General features: G+C 45.1%; 1 protein-coding gene across 1 annotated transcript in view; it reads right to left on the bottom strand.

The window, feature by feature from the left end:
- Window positions 1–2,977: 2,977 nt before the first annotated feature.
- The window catches only part of CAMK4 (calcium/calmodulin dependent protein kinase IV), a 200,885-nt gene continuing 178,591 nt past the window's right edge, over window positions 2,978–25,271 (bottom strand). Inside the window, exons 8-11 of the mRNA XM_066601905.1 lie at window positions 15,981–16,056; window positions 9,821–9,947; window positions 6,193–6,345; window positions 2,978–4,077 (exon numbers count right to left, since the gene is read on the bottom strand). Of these exons, the coding sequence (XP_066458002.1) occupies window positions 3,913–4,077; window positions 6,193–6,345; window positions 9,821–9,947; window positions 15,981–16,056 (521 nt within the window). The 3' untranslated portion in view covers window positions 2,978–3,912. The remainder of the gene's footprint in view (window positions 4,078–6,192; window positions 6,346–9,820; window positions 9,948–15,980; window positions 16,057–25,271) is intronic.

The raw sequence follows: 25,271 nt of genomic DNA, 5'->3' as shown, positions 1-25,271 counted from the left end.
TATCCTCAGCCCCCAGAATCTTTACCAAAATTATGGCAGAGGTAGCCGCCCACCTGAGAAAAAAATCAGTCCTAATAGTACCCTACCTGGACGATGTTCTAATAATAGCAGAATCCAGAGAACTCCTAACAAAACACCTGGAGATAGTGCTAGAGCTTCTCCAATCGTTAGGATGGATCATAAACTGGGAAAAATCCAGCCTAGATCCCGACAATCAGAAGACGTTTCTGGGAATAACGCTCGACTCAGAATCGCAATGCTCCTACCTACCCGAGGAGAAAATACAAAAAATCCGAGGAATAGTCAAATCTTTCCTACGAAGACGATTCTGCACAATTCGGGAAGCAATGTCTCTCCTGGGAAGCTTGACATCATGCATTCCAGGAGTAGCATGGGCCCAGGCCCACACCAGAGCCCTGCAGGCCGTAGTCCTATCCTCGTGGGACAGAAGGCAGTCCTCGCTAGGAGCAAGAATGTACATCCCAAACGTGGTGAAAACATCCCTACGTTGGTGGGCATCCCCAGAGAACCTGCGGAGAGGGGTTCACTGGCTACAAATCCCAGCCACCCACATCACAACAGACACAAGCGCCTGGGGATGGGGGGCGCATGTGGGGAACCAGTTCTTTCAGGGGCCCTGGCCTCAGAGGACAAAAGAACAGTCCTCAAATTACAGAGAACTACAGGCAGTATGGCAGGTTCTACAGCAGTTGGGGAACTCGCTACAGAACCAGCACATAAAGATACTGTCAGACAACATCACCGCAGTCGCCCATATACGACACCAAGGGGGCACAAGATCTCCCGCCCTGCAAAGCTTCACACAGAAAATCTTTCACTGGGCAGAGGGCCGGATCCTTTCGATCACGGCAACCCACTTGAAGGGGACATTAAACCAAAAAGCGGACTTCCTCAGCAGAAGGCAGATAGACCCAGGAGAATGGTCCCTCTCCCTAGAGGCATTCAGAATCCTAACCAACCGGTGGGGGTCCCCACAGTTGGACCTCTTCGCAACCAGGGAGAACGCAAAAGTAGGCAACTTTTTCTCCCTCTGGCCAAGAGATTGTCCGACAGCAGTGGACGCCCTAGGCCAGGACTGGGGACAGGGGCTGGCGTACGCCTTTCCTCCTATACCACTAATCCCAAGGGTCCTACAGCATTTCAGAACCCAGGTATGCACGCTAATCCTGGTGACCCCCTTCTGGCCGAAAAGAAGCTGGTTCGGTCTTCTGGCAACATTGAGCGTCCAGGACCCAGTCACCTTTCCTACCTGGACAGATCTTCTATCGCAGGGGCCACTGAACCACCCCGGCCTAGACAAACTCCATTTAACGGCATGGCTCTTGAGGAATCCTCACTAAGAAAGAAAGGATTCTCAGAGAGAGTAGTGGAAACCCTAATGTCCAGTAGAAAAAAGACGACCCACCTGATCTACCAGAAGGTCTGGAGAAGGTTTTCCTCATGGAGACAGGGAAGGGATCGCGGGGATTCTATCCCCGACACTCTGCTAATCTTAGAGTTCCTGCAGGAGGGCTTAGAGATGGGCCTCTCTCCGAGCACCCTAAAGGTCCAGGTCTCAGCCCTTAGCGCCATTTGTGACACAAAATTCGCAGACGACAGATGGGTCCACAGGTTCCTAACAGCGGCAGCTAGATTACGGCCTAGGCCCATAAACCTGTTTCCAGACTGGAACCTTAATTGAGCTCTAAGGGCCATGACAGCAGTACCGTTCGAACCGATCGAGGCGCTACCCATAAAAATGCTTACAATCAAAACCATCTTTCTATTAGCCATCATCTCCGCAAGACGGGTTAGCGAGCTGCAGGCCTTGTCCATCCGCCACCCATTCATGAAAATCGCAGACACCAAACTAATATTTAAAACGGACCCTGCTTTTATGCCAAAAGTAGTGTCAGAGTTTCATATGTCCCAGGATATAATAATCCCCTCATTTTTCAGTAATCCAAAAAACGAGGAAGAAAAAACCCTAAGCTGCCTGGACGTTAGGAGAGCAGTCCTAGCCTACATAGATACAACGAGCCACTGGAGACGGGACGACAACTTGTTCGTCCAGTTCAGTGGCCCAAATAAAGGTAACAAAGCAGCAAAAAGGTCCATAGCCAGGTGGATCCGCCTGGCGATTATAGAATCCTATAAAGCCCTCGGGAAGGAAATCCCCTTAGCTCTTAAAGCCCATTCTACAAGGGCAGTAGCATCCTCATGGGCCGAACACAGCTCAGCCTCGGTCGAGCAGATATGCAAAGCCGCAGTCTGGAAGAAACCCCATACATTCGTTAAACACTATAGGGTAAAGGTGCAGCAGGACGAGGACATGGCCTTCGGCCACAAAGTCCTCTCGGCAGCAATCCCACCCTAAAAAAACTTTAGTTGGTACGTCTCAATTTGGTGCTGTCGTGGAGACGACTGGGGGAAAAAATAGATTATACCTACCTGATAATCGGGTTTCCAGTAGTCTCCACGACAGCACCCGTACCTTCCCCCCCCCCCCCTAAAAAAGTAATATAATGTATAAATTCCAAAAAAAAAGAGAAAAAACCCCGGTTAAGGGAAGATTTTTAAGTTTAGCTCCTGCCCCGGCAATTCGTTAGAATCCACTGAGGAAAGTGGGGAAGGGGGGGAGCTTTTAACCTCTCAGTATGTTCCTGTCCTACCAGGAGGAGGCAATCTCAATTTGGTGCTGTCGTGGAGACTATTGGAAACCCGATTATCAGGTAGGTATAATCTATTTTTTTGTGGAAAAATAGTACTAAGCAGCTGTTCAACTCAATATAAGGAAGGTGTGTGAGTGGTTGTTCATCAGTACCTTACCCCTGTCAATGCTCCTCCATCTAGCAGTTTGACTATCTGCATGTTGAGGGATGCGCTGTTTATACCTACCCTCTTGCATTAGTATATCAGTAAGTATATGACTGCTTTTCGAGATTTCAAAGTCTTACACATATAACAGACAACGACAATTGCTTTATATTTTAATTACAAAAGGAAAAATCTTAGTAATAGAGATGAGCATTCCAATGATAAATATCAGCTTTAAACTTAAATAGGTTACAATAGTCTCTTAAATAAACCTGATATATTAAAAAGAAATGTACAAGAAGATTTCATTCCTTATGACCTTCTGTATCCATTATCGAGTGCCTTTAAAAATGCAAGAGTTTCTAGATAAAATTCAATTCGGTTTATAGTTACTGCACGTCTATTCTTGTTACTTATTAAGCATTCCTCTTCTAGACAATACAATGCCAGAGATCTATGAAAGTGCTTTGTAGTTAATAAAATACTGTATATAAAGTGTAATTATAAGGCATTCTTAATGCATTCTATATTAACATACCGCGTTCCAGCCCCTCGGCCTGTGCATTCATCTTACTGTATTATCAGTGGAATGTTTCTATTCATTGACCATCAATGCATATTCTTGTAAACAGAGGTGATATGACGCAAGGTGATAGACAGGTTTCTTTTAGATGATTAATATCACTCCCAGCAACATGATAAGATTATGAAATGAGAACCTATACTAGTAGAATATTCTCTATAAAGTCCATTACTTTTATAAAATTGTAAAATGAAACACTACACACTTCATACTTTATCTACAGTGTAGATACTATGCATATTGAGGTTATATTTGAAATAATATTTGCCCAAGTCATAGCTCACGTGTAGGTACAGCACTACACCTTCCATGTCTCAGGTCGGCCATTTTTACTATTTTGATAAGCAGTCACATGCATTGAACAAAGTACCACCAACTTGTGCATTTCATAGCACCCAGTGATAAGACCTATCACAGGGCCATGCTAGGGAATCTTTCCTGCGAAGATAAAGATTGATGTAGCTGGTGCATGAAATGGCAGAGACCCGGACCCAAACATGAACCATGTTGACTCAAGAAGCTCCTTCCTCTGCCTTCTTAGATTGCTGAATCGATGCCTCCTCATGTCCAGCCTCTTGAACTGGAGATGGATTTCTGCTTGTCTTATTGCTGTCATGACTGCTATGGCTTCCAGCGCTCCCTAAACGAGTAGAGGCGACCACAGCTTTAACAGCTGCCTATGGGGGAAAAAAAAGTAAAACTCATGATATTTGCAGAAATATTAATGCATTTGTAGCTGCGTACTGTAGACTGGAGGTCAAAATGTTTCAAATGACCAAACTACTACTAATACCTAAAAATGACATTCAACTTCACCATTTTTTTCAGTAGTGGTAGGTCTGCTTTTTAGAACTCTGAACCTCATGAATAATTTGAATGGGTTGGCCCACAAAAAGAAGTTAATTCTCAATACACAAAGTTTAATATGTTAGCACTGCTGACTCAAATCTTAGGATATTTAAGTTCAGGGACACCTGGAATCCAGGTGGTGGTGCTCCGCCTGCATCCAAGACTTGCATATTCCAACAATAAAGAAAAAGTTAGTAGAACTCACCAATAAAAGATTTTTTATTGGTTTCCTTAAAATAAAGGCATGCTTAGAAATGTAGGATGGTGGTATCACAAATGGCTATTTCGCATCTACCCACGGTTTATCTTGGCCAGGTCATTTCAATAGCACTACCAATGATAGTTCAAAAGCTCAGCTATCTGTGGTAGTCCCATTGGAATTAATGGAGCAGTAGTGTGCATGCATAACCGCCACTCCATATTTTTGTGGGGCAATTCCTTTAATAACTATACACTGAAACTTAAAGAATGATGTTAATGACTAACTTATCTGAGCTTTGACCTCACGTTATTAGTGACCCATCTGTGCATATACAATAGTCTATGATTGTGATTCATTCCTTATGAGACCAGAGACATTTTGCACTTGCATTAGCTCTAGGATGCGTGAAAGTCTCAAAGTCTATCTGCTACATAAGGAGACACTAGTATTACAAATGTCACATTGTAGGTAGGAATAGAGATGAGCGAGCATACTCGCTAAGGCAAACTACTCGAGCGAGTAGTGCCTTATTCAAGTACCTGCCCGCACGTCTCTAAAGATTCGGCTGCCGGCGGGGGGGCGGGGAGCGGCGGGGGAGAGCAGGGAGGAACGGGGAAAGATCTCTCTCTCCCTCTTTCCCCCCCGCTCCCCGTGCTCACCACCGCAACTCACCTCTCACCCCCGCCGGCAGCCGAATCTTTAGAGACGAGCGGGCAGGTACTCCAATAAGGCACTACTCGCTCGAGTAGTTTGCCTTAGCAAGTATGCTCGCTCATCTCTAGTAGGAAACCCTGATTTTGCATTGAGTTTCAGAAACGTCAAGCTACATTCAAACTTTATATGCAAAGGTCTCACCACAGGAAAAGGGTTCTTATAGCAGAATTTGGAATATCCTATATACTCTAGGTTATCAACCTTTGGAAAATGTACCCTGGGGGACATGCTGTGTGTCTAGGGAGTATTGATGCTGTCGTGTACTTCTAATAGGCTTGTCCGTCATACCATTGTGTAGCGCATCCATGCCTACTTATTCAAGTACGCTATTGTTACTTCAATATAGGACACTACTATTGATATATAGCACTGCATCAGTCTTGTTGACTATACCCTGTATTATGTCTGCAACATCATCACACTGCTTTACCATGCACAAAAGGAGTTTTTTTTATAAAAGCAAATACTTTGTGTTCCATTCTGATCTGAATGTTTCTGTTACCATATCTGTAGTAAGACAAAGACCCCAACCATAGAACTATCAATAAGAGAACAGTCTTTCTTTTCTGTAGAGATATGAATGTAGGTGCCTTACAGGGTGGTACAGGACATTTTCATAGATGACCAATTCTTAGGATACGTCATCTATATCAGAGGGTCCAACACCCAGTATCTCCACCAATTAGCTGTTTTTCTGATGCGCTGTATCTAGAACTAGCACAACTCCATACACTATGCAGCAGCCTGGAATGGAATTGCAACCCTCTCTCTTGAATGGGACAGAGCTTGCAGTACCATTTGGCCCACTACACTGTGTATGGAGCTATGCTACTTCTGGGGCACGGCAGCTTTGGGAAACAGCTGATTGGCAGAGGTATCGGACCCTCAACGATCTGATATTCATGACCCATCCTGAGGATAGGTCATCAATAAAAAAAGTCTTGGAAAACCTGTTTAATTCACACTGACTTGCACCATTGAGCTCGGAGATAAAAAATGTTAGTCCTTGTGTATGCCATATACATACTTTGAGCTTGCGCCTTGCATTGAACTCTTGCAGTTTCTTTTGAGCAGTGTCCATATGAGCAAAATTTGCAGCTTTGCCTGTGACCCAGGGGTGTTGAAGAGCTTGGTGAGTAGTCAGGCGTTTCTTTGGATCAAACACAATTAACTTTTTCACCTATATATATTCGAAAAAAAAGGTACAATATCTTAAAACATCATCATAATCAAGCCACTAGTCATCATAAAGGGCATAAAGTGTTAAATAAAATGCTATTAAAGAGAAACCAATACACAAAGTCAAGAAGTTTAGAGCGGAGAGAACAATATAGTAAGAAGGTATACAACTGCTCTCCAAGGTCCTGTATATCCAGGCTAGGAATCAGCCAAAGCCTCAAGTGAATTTATCTCACTGGAGACATTACTTTGAAACATATAATTAAGCATTACACAACTATACTCCCTAGGAAGGTGAATAATTCAGCAACTTCATCCACATGGAAAATAATTAAATTCTGTCTCCTTGTTGTAAGTAAAGCTACACTGGAAATTGATAATCAGAATGAATTTGCCTTAAGGAGGATTCGCGCATGCAGTTTTTGAGTGTGGATCCAAAACAAGGGAAAAGTACAAAGAAAAGACTGATATTTCTCTTGTTTCTGCACCCATGTGTTTGGCATCAAAAACTGCATGTGTGAATCCATCATTATTGTATAGCACTACTCTGCATTTATGTGGTCAGTGCTCAATACATTCAGCCAATTATACCAAAAAATGAGGTGTTGTAAAGTCTGTTTTTCCCTTAGGCTAGGGCTACAGGGCAATTTTGGTCATGAGACCAAAACTTTATGCAACTTGCTGTCATGCAAATATTTTTAAGCTACGAATTGGCTGTAAAAAAAAAAAGCAACAGCCAAATTACAGACATGTTCACAGGCAAGTTGCCCACAATTTACACTGCAGTCTATGGTGGAAAGTTGTGTGTGACAAGTTTTGGATTTTTTGCGACTGTTGTGTTGTGGTCATGCGACCCTATTGATAAAATCAATACATGTGGTGTTGCAGTGTAACACTGCAATTATGTCACATGGCTGAAGTCATAGTGTGGCCCACGTCTTAAATGAACTCACCATAAATACTGACTTATTTCAGTGAATACTGACATCTCCATCTCCGTGTGTGGCGCCACCATAACTCCCAGACAACAAGTCCGCTGCTTTGGGGTCATATTCGACTCTGATCTCTCATTTACCCCCTACATCCAATCTCTCGCCCGTACATGTCAGGTGCACCTCAAGAACATGGCAAGAATCCGCTCTTTTCTCACTGTGGACACACTAAAAACGCTTATTGTTGCCCTCATCCACTCTCGGCTCGATTATTGCAACTCGTTGCTGATCGGCCTCCCCTGCACCAGACTCTACCCTCTCCAATATATCCTGAATGCGGCAGCCAGGCTCATGTTCCTGTCCAGCCGCTACTCAGACACCTCTGCCCTGTGCCAGTCGCTGAACTGGCTGCCCGTTAAATACAGAATTCAATTTAAACTTACTACCTTCATCCACAAAGCCCTCCACAGTGCAGCGCCCCCCTACATCGCCTCCCTCATCTCAATCCATCACCCTGCCCGGGCTCTTCGCTCTGCTAACGAAACCAGACTGAGCGCCCCTTTAATTCGAACTTCTAATTCCCGCCTCTAAGACTTTTCCAGAGTAGCACCGGTCCTCTGGAACGCATTACCAAAGGATACCTGGGCAATCCAGGACTCGAAAAACTTCAGGCGAGCTCTAAAAACGCCCCTTTTCAGGGAGGCATACCACATTCCCTAAGCAAACCCCTCTGTACTCCGCCTGATAACATGCTCTCTGACCTATTGACTGCAATCCCTGCTAGCCGTTATAAATCTGCAGTCATGCTGATCCTGCCGTCACACAGCTAAATGTCTGACCATTGTCTATGTGTATAACATCACTCACTCTTCCACCTCACTATACCATGCACATCTCCAGCCTCTTTACCTTCTGTATCACCCCACTATTCGTAGTATGTAAGCTCGTTGGAGCAGGACCCTCACCCCTATTGTTTCCATCAACTGATTACTATGTAACCGTGGTTCTGTAATTTTTTGTACTTTTGTCTTTCTGTATTCCTCCTGTCTATGTAAGCGCTGCGGAATATGTTGGCGCTATACAAATAAAGATTATTATTATTATTAAACTAAGTAATCATTGTGTAAAATGAACAATCTGTACGTGATGTAGAGACTCTGGGGAACAGTACTGAATAAATAGGCTGCCCAATACTGCCCACATGCAGATTGCTTACTAAATTAATGTACACTAGCACCCATAGATATTACATAACTTCTAGTTAAAGTCTCCTATTAGTGGTTTCTGTTGTGTCTAAAAAGCTAAGTACACCTTATTGAATTCTATGGTTTTACGTACCAGGACAGAACAAAATTCTGGTAATTAGATTTTAAGATTAGGTAAATGCAACCTCAGATGAACAATAACACGTGACAAATTACACCGTGCTGTCATTTATTTAGTAAAAACTAGGCCAAAATGCATGTGTGTAAAAAAAAATAAGTACACCTGTACTGAAAAGGGTAAGTATCAGCCAGGTGCTGCTAATCAAATGCCCTTGATTAACTGATCATCAGCAAGTATGATCACCTCTATAAAAGCAGACACTTTGGCAGTTTGCTGGTCTACAGCATTGAGGCGTGTGATATGTATACATACACATATACCTATATTACATGTGTGTGCAAATGATTAGAGTTGTGGTGTGATTAGATGAACGGTCTTGTCACCTGAGGACCAAAAAGTGGTTCTACCCTTGGCCTATAAAAAGGCTCTCAGAGGCTACTTGTATGTAGTGACCTCTTCTTCCGCTTGTGTAGAGCTTGTTGACCACTAGACGCCTCTATGATGCATTAGAAGAGATTTCACCCCGTTACCAGAGTCTGAGAGGGGGTGCATTATTGGCATGCGAAAAGCTAGAAGGTCGTATCGATGAATTGTCCACCACCTGGGTCGTTCTGACCAGACTGTTAGGAGGTGTTGGGACCAATGGATGCATGATGGCACGTATACAAGGCATCAAGGCTCAGGACACTGTCTAATAAGTACGAGCAGCTACAACTAGAGACAGGTGGCGCCACTGTTATGATCCTGTGTCTGTTGCAACCATTTCAAGGCGCTTAGCTGAAGGACGTTTGATCTCACAGCACCCATTGACATCAACCATCATCTCAGTTTGCAGTGGTGTCATGAACTTTGAAGCTGGACTGCTACGGAGTGGAACCGGGTTGTCTTCAGCGATGAATCTAGGTTTAGTTTGTGCAGTGACATCTGATTGTGCGGATTTTGCTGCAGATTTGCATTACAAATGTTGGAATGTGCAGCATGACTTGATATGATGTGGATTTTAATTGTGCAATGTATTTTGAATACACTTTTTTCACTCTTGAAATATTTTTCACCATCGCATCATGTGGACAAGATTTATTTAATCTCACCCACATGGCTTATACTGTAAATCCTGCAGTATTTATATCCCGTGTAACCATAACCTAAAAACAGGTCTGTCCATGCCCCCTTGATTAAAAGAAAAGAAGAAAGTCAAGCACATTTTACGGTACTCACCAAGTCCTTGGCATTCAGTGATACATCATCCCACCAGGGGGAGACAAAGTCGTAATCACAGTTGAGAATTCTTTTGAACATGTACTGGTCTCCACGTTCATCATAAAATGGTTCAAAGCCACAGAGCCTGTAAGAGGAAAGGTCCGGAAAACTGGTTATCTTATAGATTAGACCGTTAATCATCCTAATCTGGTTCTTGAGTACATGCAGACATTTGTGTCACTACACCATCATCACCCTTATGTTATACTTTATGCACCCAATGGGCATATCAGGCAACATGAATGGCTTCCTAATAAACTGCGGCACTCCCTTCACTCTCAGAGCAGTCTATATATGTCGGGAAATAGAAACATGCCCAAAGTATGCCACAGAAATACTGACCCACCAGGTGGTCTACAATCATTTCTACAGTTTCAGCCATAGAGATGTTGTTCATCCACCTTCTTCCACAGATAAGATATAGTATATAATGATGCAGAGGTGTAACTTGAAGCTTCTGGACAACTTGTACCAGGGTCCCCCCCCCCCCCTCAATGCCATTCATTATAGTGGCATCCTCTCATGTGGCAGAAGGGCATTTAAGACCCCTCAGGCACCAGAACCAGGGTGTGACTTCTCTCTGCACCCCCTATAGCTACACTGTTGTTACGATGGTGATTACATTTCTCTATTTTCATGTTATATATGCTGTATCATTACTAGACATGTAGACCTGCACTGCTGCTACCAAAACCCAGGCACATTTGCCAAAGATATATATTTAGTTACATTTACATATTAGCTCTTTTCAATCCAATGTTGGACCACGTCCTACATTAAGATTTCCCTGCATAAGTTCCCATGTTGGGCAAAGTCTGATACATTTCTAACACTATGCAGAGGAGAGGTGCGACATCGAAGTTCTCTTCTGTATATATATATTCTACTATTATATAGATATCCGAGCTCTCTTCTGCATTACTGTTAGAAATGCGCTTCACACAATGCATGCAGTCATAAAATGCCTCTGTATGGCACTGTGATAGATAATCATTAGAGAAATTAGAAATGAATAGTATTAGCAATATACATATATTCAGAGGATTATTACAAATGAGCTTCCCGATGTGAAACACTCATAACTCACGTTGAATTTTCAAAAAACTGCTAATAAAATCATCATCACGGATCATTTTTATGTGTTCTTGTTAAGTATTTCCAAGGAATCCACAACGAGCTTTCCCACCCAAAATATATTAGACCTGGGGGAGTGTGTGAGTGGCAGGGAAATTGGATTGGAAAGGGTTAAAGGCATTTATAATACATCCCACTGTGATCATTGTGAAACATAATGTATGATAAAAATATCATCAGACACCAATATTAAAAGGGCATTCACTATGCAACTATCCCCACAGTATATATAAGTGAGCTAGTGTTACCTTGGTTATTTATTCCTTTCTATCTGAAACTCCCAGTCTGTTTTTCCTCCGATTGTCTTGGATTTCTCTATTCTGACCAGCTCAGATCTTCTTTGGGTTATTGATTCATTTTCTACGGTAATCATATTCTCAGTTTATGTGATGCTAGTCCATGGACCCTACCACAGAAACTGCCTTGAGGAGGGCACAGACACTTGTGTCATAGTTACTGCTGATGATCACACAGCTCCTGTCACACAGTTATAATAGCGGAGATCACAGCTCATCCTCCTGACTGTATATTTATCTGTAGCTTATTTAGGTGAATATAGAAGGTAATAATAATTAAACTGTTCCTCCAGCAGGCAGAATTGTATAGCCTCTAGCTAATGCTGTACCGATGTATCATGAGATTATTGTGAAAATATAACCAAAAAATTTGTCAGTTTTTGAGCATAAACACATTTAAAAAATATATCACTCAGGTCAAACCTCATACTAATTTTTTGTTATGTTTAACTTAAATTCAACTGTGCATTTCGCCAACAGTTTTCCTTTTCTTGTCTTGACTCGTGTATTTGTATTCCATATGAAATAACTATGCTGGAGGATCTTTTCGAAGAACTCATGTTGTGCTGCTCCTCTGTTATTTTCTCTAGAAATGTATGAATTAGTTGACAGGTCGGTTTTACCATTCCCTTGCCAAAAGGGTGTGTCCCTAATGTCAGCTCTGACTGGACAGAATCAGACTGCATAGGTACACCCCCACCTGGTTACACCCTGTTGTCAATATATTCATAAGTTTATGGGATGAATAGGAGAGAAAAAGCGAAACGCAAAGTTCTAAGAAAAGATGTTCCAGAATTGTTATATTATACAATTATTGACTAGATGAGGCCGGAGAGCCAACAGCTCCTCTTTAAAAAAAACATTTTGGAAAAATGCTATGCCCAGTGCATAACCTGAGGGGGTGGTACATGACTCAAACATTCAGCAAACACCGAAAATAGAAGGCACACATCACCTCTTCAGGCCTTGTACTCAGCATAACACAATGTATCAGTTTTTCCTGGAAAGTCCCAGTAAATAATTCTCAGTGAAGCCTACACAATGACTTCTAAAAATAATCAGATATTATTCGTGTCTCGCCGCGTGTGATGATATCTGTGCGCACTTTAGTTCTGTAAAATTACATCTAATCTTATTTTTGCTCTTCATCTTTGTCTTAATTTCAATGCAATAAAAAGGACTGCAGGGATGACCAATGCCATTATGAGTTATGGATTCATGATGAGTATATTAAAGGGGTTGTCGGTTGGTATTTTTTTTCAAGCGAGCATAGTATAAAATAATAAATGAAGCCGTACTTACCTGTTTTGTCTCCTCGCCAGTCCCTCCCCTACAGCGCTGTGCCTACTATTCAGTGAAGCATCCACTTCACTAACCCGAGTGCCGTGGCCTCTCCAAGCAGCCGATCTGTGGGGGTCCTTGGCGCAGACCCACACTGATTGGTTATTGATTACCTGTGCTAATAACAGGGCATCAATACTGGAGACCTGGAAAACCCTTTTAATGTTTTAAACCTGAACTTTTCATACGCATGAATTAGGGGTGACATGGGATTGTTCCCAGCAAGAGAAACCAAGTAATCTTGTAGATATGATACTTTTTAATGGCTAAAAATGACAAAAGTACCTGATTTTATAGCGAGCTTTCGAACCTCTTAGGGTCCTTCCTCAGACATAATGAAATAAATCCGAAGAGGCATGAATATATATACACACATACTAATGACAAGGCACAGACATGGATGTGATTAATTTGTACTTGAAAGGATACAACAGGATGAGTAGAGAAACAAAACCATACTTAAGAAGTTCTCTGATAAAGATGTAGAGGATTTATGGTCCCTGAATTAGTGTTAGGGGGTCACCAGCAAGACAGCAGTGACACAAACAGCTGAGCAATACTTTTCACCAGAAACACTTCTCATTGAGTTCAAAGGAGATTGCCATGAGCACGTTGTGGTAAAAGTGAAATGGGCCCCTGTTCAGACAATTATGGGTGTCACAGTGTCAAACTCTCATTGGACATTAAACGGTGTCATTGTTTAATAACTGTGGAGTTACTGTATTGGGGTACTAAGTAAGCATTGTATAGCAGTATAAATTGGGGGGGAAACTATAAACCTTCACTTTGACTGAATGACATTAACTTTGTCTCTTGGTCTTTTGACTGCTATTATATTTCATGTGTATATTTGCACTACTGATAAAGTCAGTGTAATATGCTAACAGCTGAGCACATTTGCTTTAGATTCTGATGGACCATAGATTTGGGGGTACTTGGTTAAAATTTCTTTGTCCAGGGGTACTAGGCTTATAGAGGTTGAAACATGCTACTGTAGTTAATTTGAATTCTAGAATTAAAGTGGACATAAAGTTGGTTCTCAGGGACTTTAATATTGATAACCTATCCTAAGAACAGATCATCTATATGAGATCAGGTGGGGTCTGCTTAGGACCCTTGCCAATAAGCTGTGTGAACTGGCTGCCATACTGAGGTGACAACCGCTGTCACTTCACTGCATACCAGACATAGCACTATACATTTCATAATGGCTGCAACTTGTATAGCAACTAATTGGGACCAAGCTGCTCTCAGGCCATGTGACCAATGAACATGATGTCACATAACTGAGAAGAGGTGCAGCACTAACGTCTTAAGTGGCCGACCCCTGCCAATCAGATATTGATGACCAGTCATGAGGATAGATCATCAATACTTTAGTCCCGGAAAACTCCTTTAGCTATTGATGACCTATCATCAGGAAAGGTCATCAGTATTTGATCAGCACAGGTCTGTTGCTTGGGATCCACATCAAGCTGATTAAAGTCACAGCAGCACTTGGGAGAGTCCTGCTGTCGCTTCAGTCCATTATAGACATACTGCCGTACATTGTATAGTGGCTGTACCTGATATGGAAGCTCAATCCATTCATTTAAATGGGACTAAACTGCCTAATAAGAGGACTTGGGGCTTAAGAGTGCGTTGCAGTCTCTTCAGGCAGCGGATTGGTGGAGGGGGGGTTCCTGAGCAAAGATCATCAATAGTTAAGGTCTGGAAACTCTTTTAATTATTGTTTTTTCTATGCATAACATGGTTTTGCTTGGAGGGGAACTTACATTATGAGAACAATCTGTTAAAATGGTCTTAAAATTCTCAATAATACTTGCAAAAGTCACATACTTGGGGGCTACATACTGGTCGCATGTGGTGGAAAGGCAAGTAGAGTATTATACTGCATTTTGTACAGTCAGTGAACATCTTTCGCATCCTCAGTGTCGGAGGCACACAAGTGTGTAATGTGTGAAGAGCTAGCATGAGAGGTGATATGTCACACATGAGAAGTCTTAAGGAATCTGCTACTCTGAAAAGAAATAGATGATAATTTTGTCTGTATCTGTTCTCTTACTGCCTGGCAGAATTATCAGAGGAGCGCAGCTTCCTTTAATGACCTGAGTGCTTCTATTTAAAAAGAAACCAGGAGAGAAGCGTGACGCGAGATCATGTACGTGATGCCTTATCTCCACTTGTCATTTCTAATACACTTCAGTCTTCCTTTCATGCGTTCTTTATATTATATGGTGCTAGTCCTTATCATGAACAATCCAGATTACTGCATACAGATGAGACATACTCTTGTGGTTTCTTGTTTGCATGGATTTTGAGCAACTGTTAATGTTGGCTAGTATTTATAATATTAATCTCCCTTCTCCCTCAAAAAAAAAAATAACGAATAAAACTCACCAGTAACTATAAACCAGTCCCCTTCATTTAAGTATTTATAACTGTTTAAGAGAAGGCTTGGTGAGAAAAGTTATAGCAACAGAAAAAAAAAGGTTTTGCTACCCAGCTTTCATAGAATGAGGATTATGATTATCCGTTCAGTCATTGCCAACTTTCGGTCACCTTGTGGATCAGCGTACGCCCTGTCTTTGGCCGCTTCCTTCAGATTTTCCACAGTCATGTTGTGTCAACATTGATTGTGTCTAACAAGCATGTTCTTCGGCGTCCTCTTCTTCTGGACCCACTGCTTGTGCCGAGCATTAATGTTGTTTCCAGAGAATTGGCTCATATGACATGACCAAAGTATAAAAGTCGTTGTTTGGTGATGTTGCTTTCTAGTGATACTTTTGGTCTGACATGGTCTAGGACCGTGTCTGTGCGCTGTCTAAAACACAGAAGGTCCATACATTCACATGCATTTGCATATCTTAAATCTCTACTGTGATACTGACAAGAATAAAATAGTCAATAAGTTTTTTCACACAGTCTATGTCTGCATGAAAAAACTCGGTAGTGTGTGATGTCTTATTGATTGATTGATATTGGTCTGTACGCTGTCCGCGTGTTATCCTTTTTTTAACGTACGACACGGATGAAAGAAGCGCTAATGTGACAGAGGCCTTAATTGAGAAAAATGTTTTCTTTTTTATGAGGCTCTCCTTCCAACATGTCTACAGCCTCATTTTTATCTGAAGGGGAGACTTGATTTCATCCATATGATCCATTCCCAACACTTAAATTCAAAGGAACTAATAATTATCCCACTTCTTTGTCTAGTTTTAACATTCATGTAGTCACCAAAAATTAATCTGCATTGTATTTTGTAAAATCATGTGCCAGTAGATATTGTTTTACACAGCTTTTGAATCAGTGGACATTAAGAGACCATTTTAGTTGGAAGTACTTACAATATATAGGTGATAATACCAACTGACCACATGTCCACTTCAGGTCCGTAGGCACACCCCCTGAGAATTTCTGGAGCTGGAAAAGAAGGTAAAACTAAATTATATGAAATTATAGTTGTTTTTCATCTAATTACTGTAAAAAAATCATATTCCATTGTTTTAGTGTTAAAAAAACGACTACAGTAAAATAAGTTACCACTTAAATACTGCATAGGAGTAATAGAGTATAGTATATTGTCATAATAACTCTGTCTCCTGTTAATGGAAAAGTAACTAATTGAAATTGAGAATGTGATAACACACGATTGAGCAATGGACATTTTGTGGAAGAGCAGGTTGGTATAATGTGCGAGCAGAAATGGGTCATGGTTGGTATTTTAGTACTTTAGGTAACATACTTTGTAAAGCTGAAAAAATACATATGGCCATACAGTTCAGCCTATTATCTTACATTGTTGATCCAGAGGAAGGAGAAAAAAACCAGAGCCAGAAGTCAATATTCCTCATTTTCATTCCTTTCTAACTCCAATCTAGAAATCACAATAAATCCCTGAAGCAACAATCCTTCTGAAGTAATCAGTGACTATAAAATGTTGCATTCAAGAAAGGCATCCAGGACCCTCTTGAACTCTTTTAGTGAATTTTCCATCACCACGTTGTCAGGCAGAGAGTTCCATAGTCTCACTGCTCTTACAGTAAAGAACCCCCTTCTATTTCGGTGTAGAAGCCATTTTTATTCTAGAGCTAGAGCGTGCCCTCTTGTTACAGTCACAGTCTTGGGTATAAATAGATCATGGGAGAGATCTCTGTATTGTCCCTTGATATAAACTCATTGTAAAAAATAAATAAAATCAAGCATCTAGAAGGAGTTGTTAGAATTAGAGATGAGCGAACACCAAAATGTTCGGGTGTTCGTTATTCGTAACGAACTTCCCGTGATGCTCGAGGGTTCGTTTCGAACAACGAACCCCATTGAAGTCAATGGGCGACCAGAACATTTTTGTATTTCGCCGATGCTCGCTAAGGTTTTCATGTGTGAAAATCTGGGCAATTCAGGAAAGTGATGGGAATGACACAGTGACGGATAGGGCAGGCGAGGGGCTACATGTTGGGCTGCATCCTAAGTTCACAGGTCCCACTATTAAGCCACAATAGCGGCAAGAGTGGGCCCCCCCCCCCCCCTCCCAACAACTTTTACTTCTGAAAAGCGCTCATTAGCATGGCATACCTTTGCTAAGCACCACACTACCTCCAACAAAGCACAATCACTGCCTGCATGACACTCCACTGCCACTTCTCCTGAGTTACATGCTGCCCAACCGCACCCCCTCCCCCCCACAGCGCACACCAAACTGTCCCTGCGCAGCCTTCAGCTGCCCTCATGCCACACCACCCTCATGTCTATTTAGAAGTGCGTCTGCCACGACGAGGGACCGCAGGCACACACTGCACAGGGTTGGCACGGCTAGGTAGCGACCCTCTTTAATAGGGGCGGGGCGATAGCCCACAATGCTGTACAGAAGCAATGAGAAATACAATCCTGTGCCACCGCCATCAGGAGCTGCACACGTGGGCATAGCAATGGGGAACCTATGTGCCACACACTATTCATTCTGTCAAGGTGTCTGCATGCCCCAGTCAGACTGGTTATATGCACCTTAACAGTAACCGCGTTGGTGGTAATGTGGTGGTGACTGCGGACCTAGTACCACGGTTGTATTTTGTTGGTTTTCGGAATGTGGCCAGGATTAAGTGGGCCGTGGCGGGGGGATGGTGGGGGGGCTCTCTTGTAGTGTCGGTAAAGGTGAAATTCTTGGACTGCCACCAGACGAACCAATGCAAAGGCATTTGCCAACAATGTTTTCCCTGTTGGAGGAGGAGGGGGATGTTTTTGAGGCACTACGTGTCCTCTCCACGTGTCCGTGGTTATATGCACCTTAACAGTAACCGCGTTGGTGGTAATGTGGTGGTGACTGCGGACCTAGTACCACGGTTGTATTTTGTTGGTTTTCGGAATGTGGCCAGGATTAAGTGGGCCGTGGCGGGGGGATGGTGGGGGGGCTCTCTTGTAGTGTCGGTAAAGGTGAAATTCTTGGACTGCCACCAGACGAACCAATGCAAAGGCATTTGCCAACAATGTTTTCCCTGTTGGAGGAGGAGGGGGATGTTTTTGAGGCACTACGTGTCCTCTCCACGTGTCCGTGGTTATATGCACCTTAACAGTAACCGCGTTGGTGGTAATGTGGTGGTGACTGCGGACCTAGTACCACGGTTGTATTTTGTTGGTTTTCGGAATGTGGCCAGGATTAAGTGGGCCGTGGCGGGGGGATGGTGGGGGGGCTCTCTTGTAGTGTCGGTAAAGGTGAAATTCTTGGACTGCCACCAGACGAACCAATGCAAAGGCATTTGCCAACAATGTTTTCCCTGTTGGAGGAGGAGGGGGATGTTTTTGAGGCACTACGTGTCCTCTCCACGTGTCCGTTCCATGTAAGCAATAGTAGCACTCAAGACAGGCCCCAGTAACAATTCTGAAGCAGCAGTATAGCGGGAGCGCAGTCTTCGTTCCATGTAAGCAATAGTAGCACTCAAGACAGGCCCCAGTAACAATTCTGAAGCAGCAGTATAGCGGGAGCGCAGTCTTCGTTCCATGTAAGCAATAGTAGCACTCAAGACAGGCCCCAGTAACAATTCTGAAGCAGCAGTATAGCGGGAGCGCAGTCTTCGTTCCATGTAAGCAATAGTAGCACTCAAGACAGGCCCCAGTAACAATTCTGAAGCAGCAGTATAGCGGGAGCGCAGTCTTCGTTCCATGTAAGCAATAGTAGCACTCAAGACAGGCCCCAGTAACAATTCTGAAGCAGCAGTATAGCGGGAGCGCAGTCTTCGTTCCATGTAAGCAATAGTAGCACTCAAGACAGGCCCCAGTAACAATTCTGAAGCAGCAGTATAGCGGGAGCGCAGTCTTAGTTCCATTTCAGTAGCCTTAGTATAGCCAAGGCACAAGTGACATTTATGTAGCTAAAGTGTAGGCCAACCCCACACACCTTTCTGTACCATGAGTGCAGGCGAAGAACATAGAAATTACTATGATTACACTGTAGGTGAGGGCCCCAAAAAATTGGTGTACCAACAGTACTAATGTACCTCAGTAAAAATTGGCCATGCCCAACCAAGATGGCAGGTGAATCGCTTTGGTTAATGTGGCTTAAGTGGTAACTAGGCCTGGAGGCAGCCCAGTGTAACGAAAAATTGGTTCAAGTTAAAGTTCCAACGCTTTTAAGCTAATTGAAACTTATAAAAATTGTTCTGAAAAATTATTTGAGTGAGCCTTGTGGCCCTAAGAAAAATTGCCCGTTCAGCGTGATTACGTGAGGTTTCAGGAGGAGGAGCAGGAGGAGGAGGAGGAGGAATATTAGACACAGATTGATGAAGCAGAAATGTCCCCGTTTTGGATGGTGAGAGAGAACGTAGCTTCCATCCGCGGGTGCAGCCTACGTATTGCTTAGGTATCGCTGCTGTCCGCTGGTGGAGAACAGAAGTCTGGGGAAATCCAGCCTTTGTTCATCTTGATGAGTGTTAGCCTGTCGGCACTGTCGGTTGACAAGCGGCTACGCTTATCTGTGATGATTCCCCCAGCCGCACTAAACACCCTTTCCGACAAGACGCTAGCCGCAGGACAAGCAAGCACCTCAAGGGCATACAGGGCTAGTTCAGGCCACGTGTCCAGCTTCGACACCCAGTAGTTGTAGGGGGCAGAGGCGTCACCAAGGATGGTCGTGCGATCCGCTACGTACTCCCTCACCATCCTTTTGCAGTGCTCCCGCCGACTCAGCCGTGACTGGGGAGCGGTGACACAGTCTTGGTGGGGAGCCATAAAGCTGGCCAGGCCCTTAAAGACTGTTGCACTGCCTGGGATGTACATGCTGCTCGATCTACGCACATCCCCTGCAACATGGCCCTCGGAACTGCGCCTTCTGCCACTAGCGCTGTCGGCTGGGAATTTTACCATCAGCTTGTCCGCAAGGGTCCTGTGGTATAGCAACACTCTCGAACCCCTTTCCTCTTCGGGAATCAGAGTGGGCAGGTTCTCCTTATACCGTGGATCGAGCAGTGTGTACACCCAGTAATCCGTAGTGGCCAGAATGCGTGCAACGCGAGGGTCACGAGAAAGGCATCCTAACATGAAGTCAGCCATGTGTGCCAGGGTACCTGTACGCAACACATGGCTGTCTTCACTAGGAAGATCACTTTCAGGATCCTCCTCCTCCTCCTCCTCCTCCTCCTCCTCAGGCCATACACGCTGAAAGGATGACAGGCAATCAGCCGGTGTACCGTCAGCAGCGGCCCAAGCTGTCTCTTCCCCCTCCTCCTCATCCTCCTCATGCTCCTCCTCCTCCTCCTGTACGCGCTGAGAAATAGACAGGAGGGTGCCCTGACTATCCAGCGGCATACTGTCTTCCCCCGCCCCCGTTTCCGAGCGCAAAGCAGCTGCCTTTATGGTTTGCAGGGAATTTCTCAAGATGCATAGCAGAGGAATGGTGACGCTAATGATTGTAGCATCGCCGCTCACCACCTGGGTAGACTCCTCAAAATTACCAAGGACATGGCAGATGTCTGCCAACCAGGCCCACTCTTCTGAAAGGAATTGAGGAGGCTGACTCCCACTGCGCCGCCCATGTTGGAGTTGGTATTCGACTATAGCTCTACGCTGTTCATAGAGCCTGGCCAACATGTGGAGCGTAGAGTTCCACCGTGTGGGCACGTCGCACAGCAGTTGGTGCACTGGCAGCTTAAAGTGATGTTGCAGGGTGCGCAGGGTGGCAGCGTCCGTGTGGGACTTGCGGAAATGTGCGCAGAGCCGGCGCGCCTTTACGAGCAGGTCTGACAAGCGTGGGTAGCTTTTCAGAAAGCGCTGAACCACCAAATTAAAGACGTGGGCCAGGCATGGCACGTGCGTGAGGCTGCCGAGCTGCAGAGCCACCACCAGGTTACGCCCGTTGTCACACACGACCATGCCCGGTTGGAGGCTCAGCGGCGCAAGCCAGCGGTCGGTCTGCTGTGTCAGACCCTGCAGCAGTTCGTGGGCCGTGTGCCTCTTATCGCCTAAGCTGAGTAGTTTCAGCACGGCCTGCTGACGCTTGCCCACCGCTGTGCTGCCACACCGCGCGACACCGACTGCTGGCGACATGCTGCTGCTAACACATCTTGATTGTGAGACAGAGGAGGAGGAGGAGGGTGCTTTAGTGGAGGAAGCATACACCTCCGCAGATACCAGCACCGAGCTGGGGCCCGCAATTCTGGGGGTGGGTAGGACGTGAGCGGTCCCAGGCTCTGACTCTGTCCCAGCCTCCACTAAATTCACCCAATGTGCCGTCAGGGAGATGTAGTGGCCCTGCCCGCCTGTGCTTGTCCACGTGTCCGTAGTTAAGTGGACCGTGGCAGTAACCGCGTTGGTGAGGGCGCGCACAATGTTGCGGGAGACGTGGTCGTGCAGGGCTGGGACGGCACATCGGGAAAAGTAGTGGCGACTGGGAACTGAGTAGCGCGGGGCCGCCGCCTCCATGATACTTTTGAAGGACTCCGTTTCCACAACCCTATACGGCAGCATCTCAAGGCTGATGAATTTTGCGATGCGGACGGTTAACGTTTGAGCGTGCGGGTGCGTGGCGGCGTACTTGCGCTTGCGCTCGAACACTTGCGCAAGCGACGGCTGAACGGTGCGCTGAACTACACTGCTGGATGGGGCCGAGGACAGCGGAGATGAGGGTGTGGGTGCAGGCCATGAGGCGGTAGTGCCTGTGTCCTGAGAGGGGGGTTGCATCTCAGTGGCAGGTTGGGGCACAGGGGGAGAGGCAGGGGTGCAAACCGGAGGCGGTGAACGGCCTTTGTCCCACCTTGCGGGGTGCTTGGCCATCATATGTCTGCGCATGGTGGTGGTGGTGAGGCTGTTGGTGTTGGCTCCCCGGCTGAGCTTTGCGCGACAAAGGTTGCACACCACTGTTCGTCGGTCGTCAGGCGTCTCTGTGAAAAACTGCCAGACCTTAGAGCACCTCGGCCTCCGCAGGGTGGCATGGCGCGAGGGGGCGCTTTGGGAAACACTTGGTGGATTATTCGGTCTGGCCCTGCCTCTACCCCTGGCCCTGGACACCGCACTGCCTCTTGCAACCTGCCCTGCTGATGCCCTTGACTCCCCCTCTGAAGACCTGTCCTCCTGAGTAAGCGTTGCACACCAGGTGGGGTCAGTCACCTCATCGTCCTGCTGCTCTTCCTCCGAATCCTCTGTGCGCTGCTCCCTGGGACTTACTGCCCTTACTACTACCTCACTGCAAGACAACTGTGTCTGATCGTCATCGTCCTCCTGACCCACAGAAAGTTGTTGAGACAGTTGGCGGAAGTCCCCAGCCTCTTCCCCCGGACCCCGGGAACTTTCGAATGGTTGGGCATCAGTGACGATAAACTCCTCTGGTGGGAGAGGAACCGCTGCTGCCCAATCTAAGCAGGGGCCCGAGAACAGTTCCTGGGAGTGCTCCCGCTCCTGAGCAGGTGTTATTGTAGTGGAGTGAGGAGGCTGGGAGGAAGGAGGAGCAGCAGACAGAGGATTCGGATTGGCAGCAGTGGACGGCGCAGAACTGCGGGTAGACGATAGGTTGCTCGAAGCACTTTCTGCCATCCAGGACAGGACCTGCTCACACTGCTCATTTTCTAATAACCGTCTCCCGCGTGGACCCATTAATTGGGCGATGAATGTGGGGACGCCAGAAACGTGCCTCTCTCCTAATCGCGCAGTAGTCGGCTGCGACACACCTGGATCAGGAGCTTGGCCTGTGCCCACACCCTGACTTGGCCCTCCGCGTCCTCGGCCGCGTCCACGTCCTCTAGGCCTACCCCTACCCCTCAGCATGCTGTATTACCAGTGATTTGATTTCACAGGCAGGAAATAAATTGGCGCAAGACTGCAGGCCAAATATAATTTTTGCCCTTTTTGGAAAACGAAAGGCCCCACTGCCTCTAGTGAATGAATTATCTAAGTTTAATAACTGTGCTGTGTCCCTGCTTATGTGTCACAGAACGTGAGGGTAGCAGAGTTATTATAACTCTTGGAGAGCAGGTATTTTTTTCCCAATTAAGGAAAGCAAATGGCGAAGCCAGCAGTAAAGCGTAGCTGGGTGCGTATGATTTAGCAATGTTTTTCACGCAGCTCACACGTCTCCACAGGCGTAAGGACGGACAGAGGCTGGACAAATAGATTTGTTTTCAGTTTTTTCCCACCAACAGGCAGCACTGCGTATATTCAATGAACATGAGAAGTTTAATAACTGTGCTGTGTCCCTGCTTATGTGTCACAGAACGTGAGGGTAGCAGAGTTATTATAACTCTTGGAGAGCAGGTATTTTTTTCCCAATTAAGGAAAGCAAATGGCGAAGCCAGCAGTAAAGCGTAGCTGGGTGCGTATGATTTAGCAATGTTTTTCACGCAGCTCACACGTCTCCACAGGCGTAAGGACGGACAGAGGCTGGACAAATAGATTTGTTTTCAGTTTTTTCCCACCAACAGGCAGCACTGCGTATATTCAATGAACATGAGAAGTTTAATAACTGTGCTGTGTCCCTGCTTATGTGTCACAGAACGTGAGGGTAGCAGAGTTATTATAACTCTGGCAGAGCAGGTATTTTTTTTCCCAATTAAGGAAAGCAAATGGCGAAGCCAGCAGTAAAGCGTAGCTGGGTGCGTATGATTTAGCAATGTTTTTCACGCAGCTCACACGTCTCCACAGGCGTAAGGACGGACAGAGGCTGGACAAATAGATTTGTTTTCAGTTTTTTCCCACCAACAGGCAGCACTGCGTATATTCAATGAACATGAGAAGTTTAATAACTGTGCTGTGTCCCTGCTTATGTGTCACAGAACGTGAGGGTAGCAGAGTTATTATAACTCTGGCAGAGCAGGTATTTTTTTCCCAATTAAGGAAAGCAAATGGCGAAGCCAGCAGTAAAGCGTAGCTGGGTGCGTATGATTTAGCAATGTTTTTCACGCAGCTCACACGTCTCCACAGGCGTAAGGACGGACAGAGGCTGGACAAATAGATTTGTTTTCAGTTTTTTCCCACCAACAGGCAGCACTGCGTATATTCAATGAACATGAGAAGTTTAATAACTGTGCTGTGTCCCTGCTTATGTGTCACAGAACGTGAGGGTAGCAGAGTTATTATAACTCTGGCAGAGCAGGTATTTTTTTCCCAATTAAGGAAAGCAAATGGCGAAGCCAGCAGTAAAGCGTAGCTGGGTGCGTATGATTTAGCAATGTTTTTCACGCAGCTCACACGTGTCCACAGGCGTTAGGACGGACAGAGGCTGGACAAATAGATTTGTTTTCAGTTTTTTCCCACCAACAGGCAGCACTGCGTATATTCTATGAATAATAACTGTGTTGTCGCCCTGCCTATACAATTCTTTCCCTGCAGTATCAATGGAGGGTGGAATGCTCTGCAGAGGCGATTTTGAGAAGCCCCAAAAAAATGCAGCACAGCTAACAGCAGCCTGGACAGTACTGCACACGGATAAATATGGCCCTAGAAAGGACCGTTGAGGTTCTTGAAGGCTACACTCACTCCTAACACTCTCCCTGCCTATGCAGCACTTCTGTCCCTAATGCCAGGTGCAACGGTCTGCAGAGGCGATTTTGAGGAAAAAAAAAATCCCACTGCTAACAGCAGCCAACACACAGCTATCAGTGGCCCTAATAAGGACCTTTGGGGGGTCTTGAAGCCTACACTAACTACCAATTCTTTCCCTACAGCAGCTCCGGTATAAACAGCACTGTCCCTCATCTAACTCACACCGCATCTGAGGCGAGCCGCGGGAGGGGCCGACTTTTATATTAGGCGAACACCTGATCTCGCCAGCCACTCACAGCAGGGGGGTGGTATAGGGCTTAAACGTTGCAGGGGGAAGTTGTAATGCCTTCCCTGTCTTTCAATTGGCCAGAAAAGCGCGCTAACGTCTCAGGGAAGGAAGTGAAAGTAACCAGAACACCGCATGGTGTTCGTTACGAATAACGAACATCCCGAACACCCTAATATTCGCACGAATATCAAGCTCGGACGAACGCGTTCGCTCATCTCTAGTTAGAATCAAAAGAAACTTTCTATGTTCAATTGTAACATTGATATAAGTGAATACAATATCAGAGCAAATAAATTATAATTTATTGCAGGAAACTAAACTCTAGTACCCTTTAATACAAGATGTGATGCAGGCAGGCATGGAGGCTCTAGTACCCAGATAGCAGGCA

Source organism: Eleutherodactylus coqui, chromosome 5, assembly GCF_035609145.1.
Source record: "Eleutherodactylus coqui strain aEleCoq1 chromosome 5, aEleCoq1.hap1, whole genome shotgun sequence".
Taxonomy (NCBI): domain Eukaryota; kingdom Metazoa; phylum Chordata; class Amphibia; order Anura; family Eleutherodactylidae; genus Eleutherodactylus; species Eleutherodactylus coqui.
This window is presented reverse-complemented; position numbering and strand designations above follow the sequence as displayed.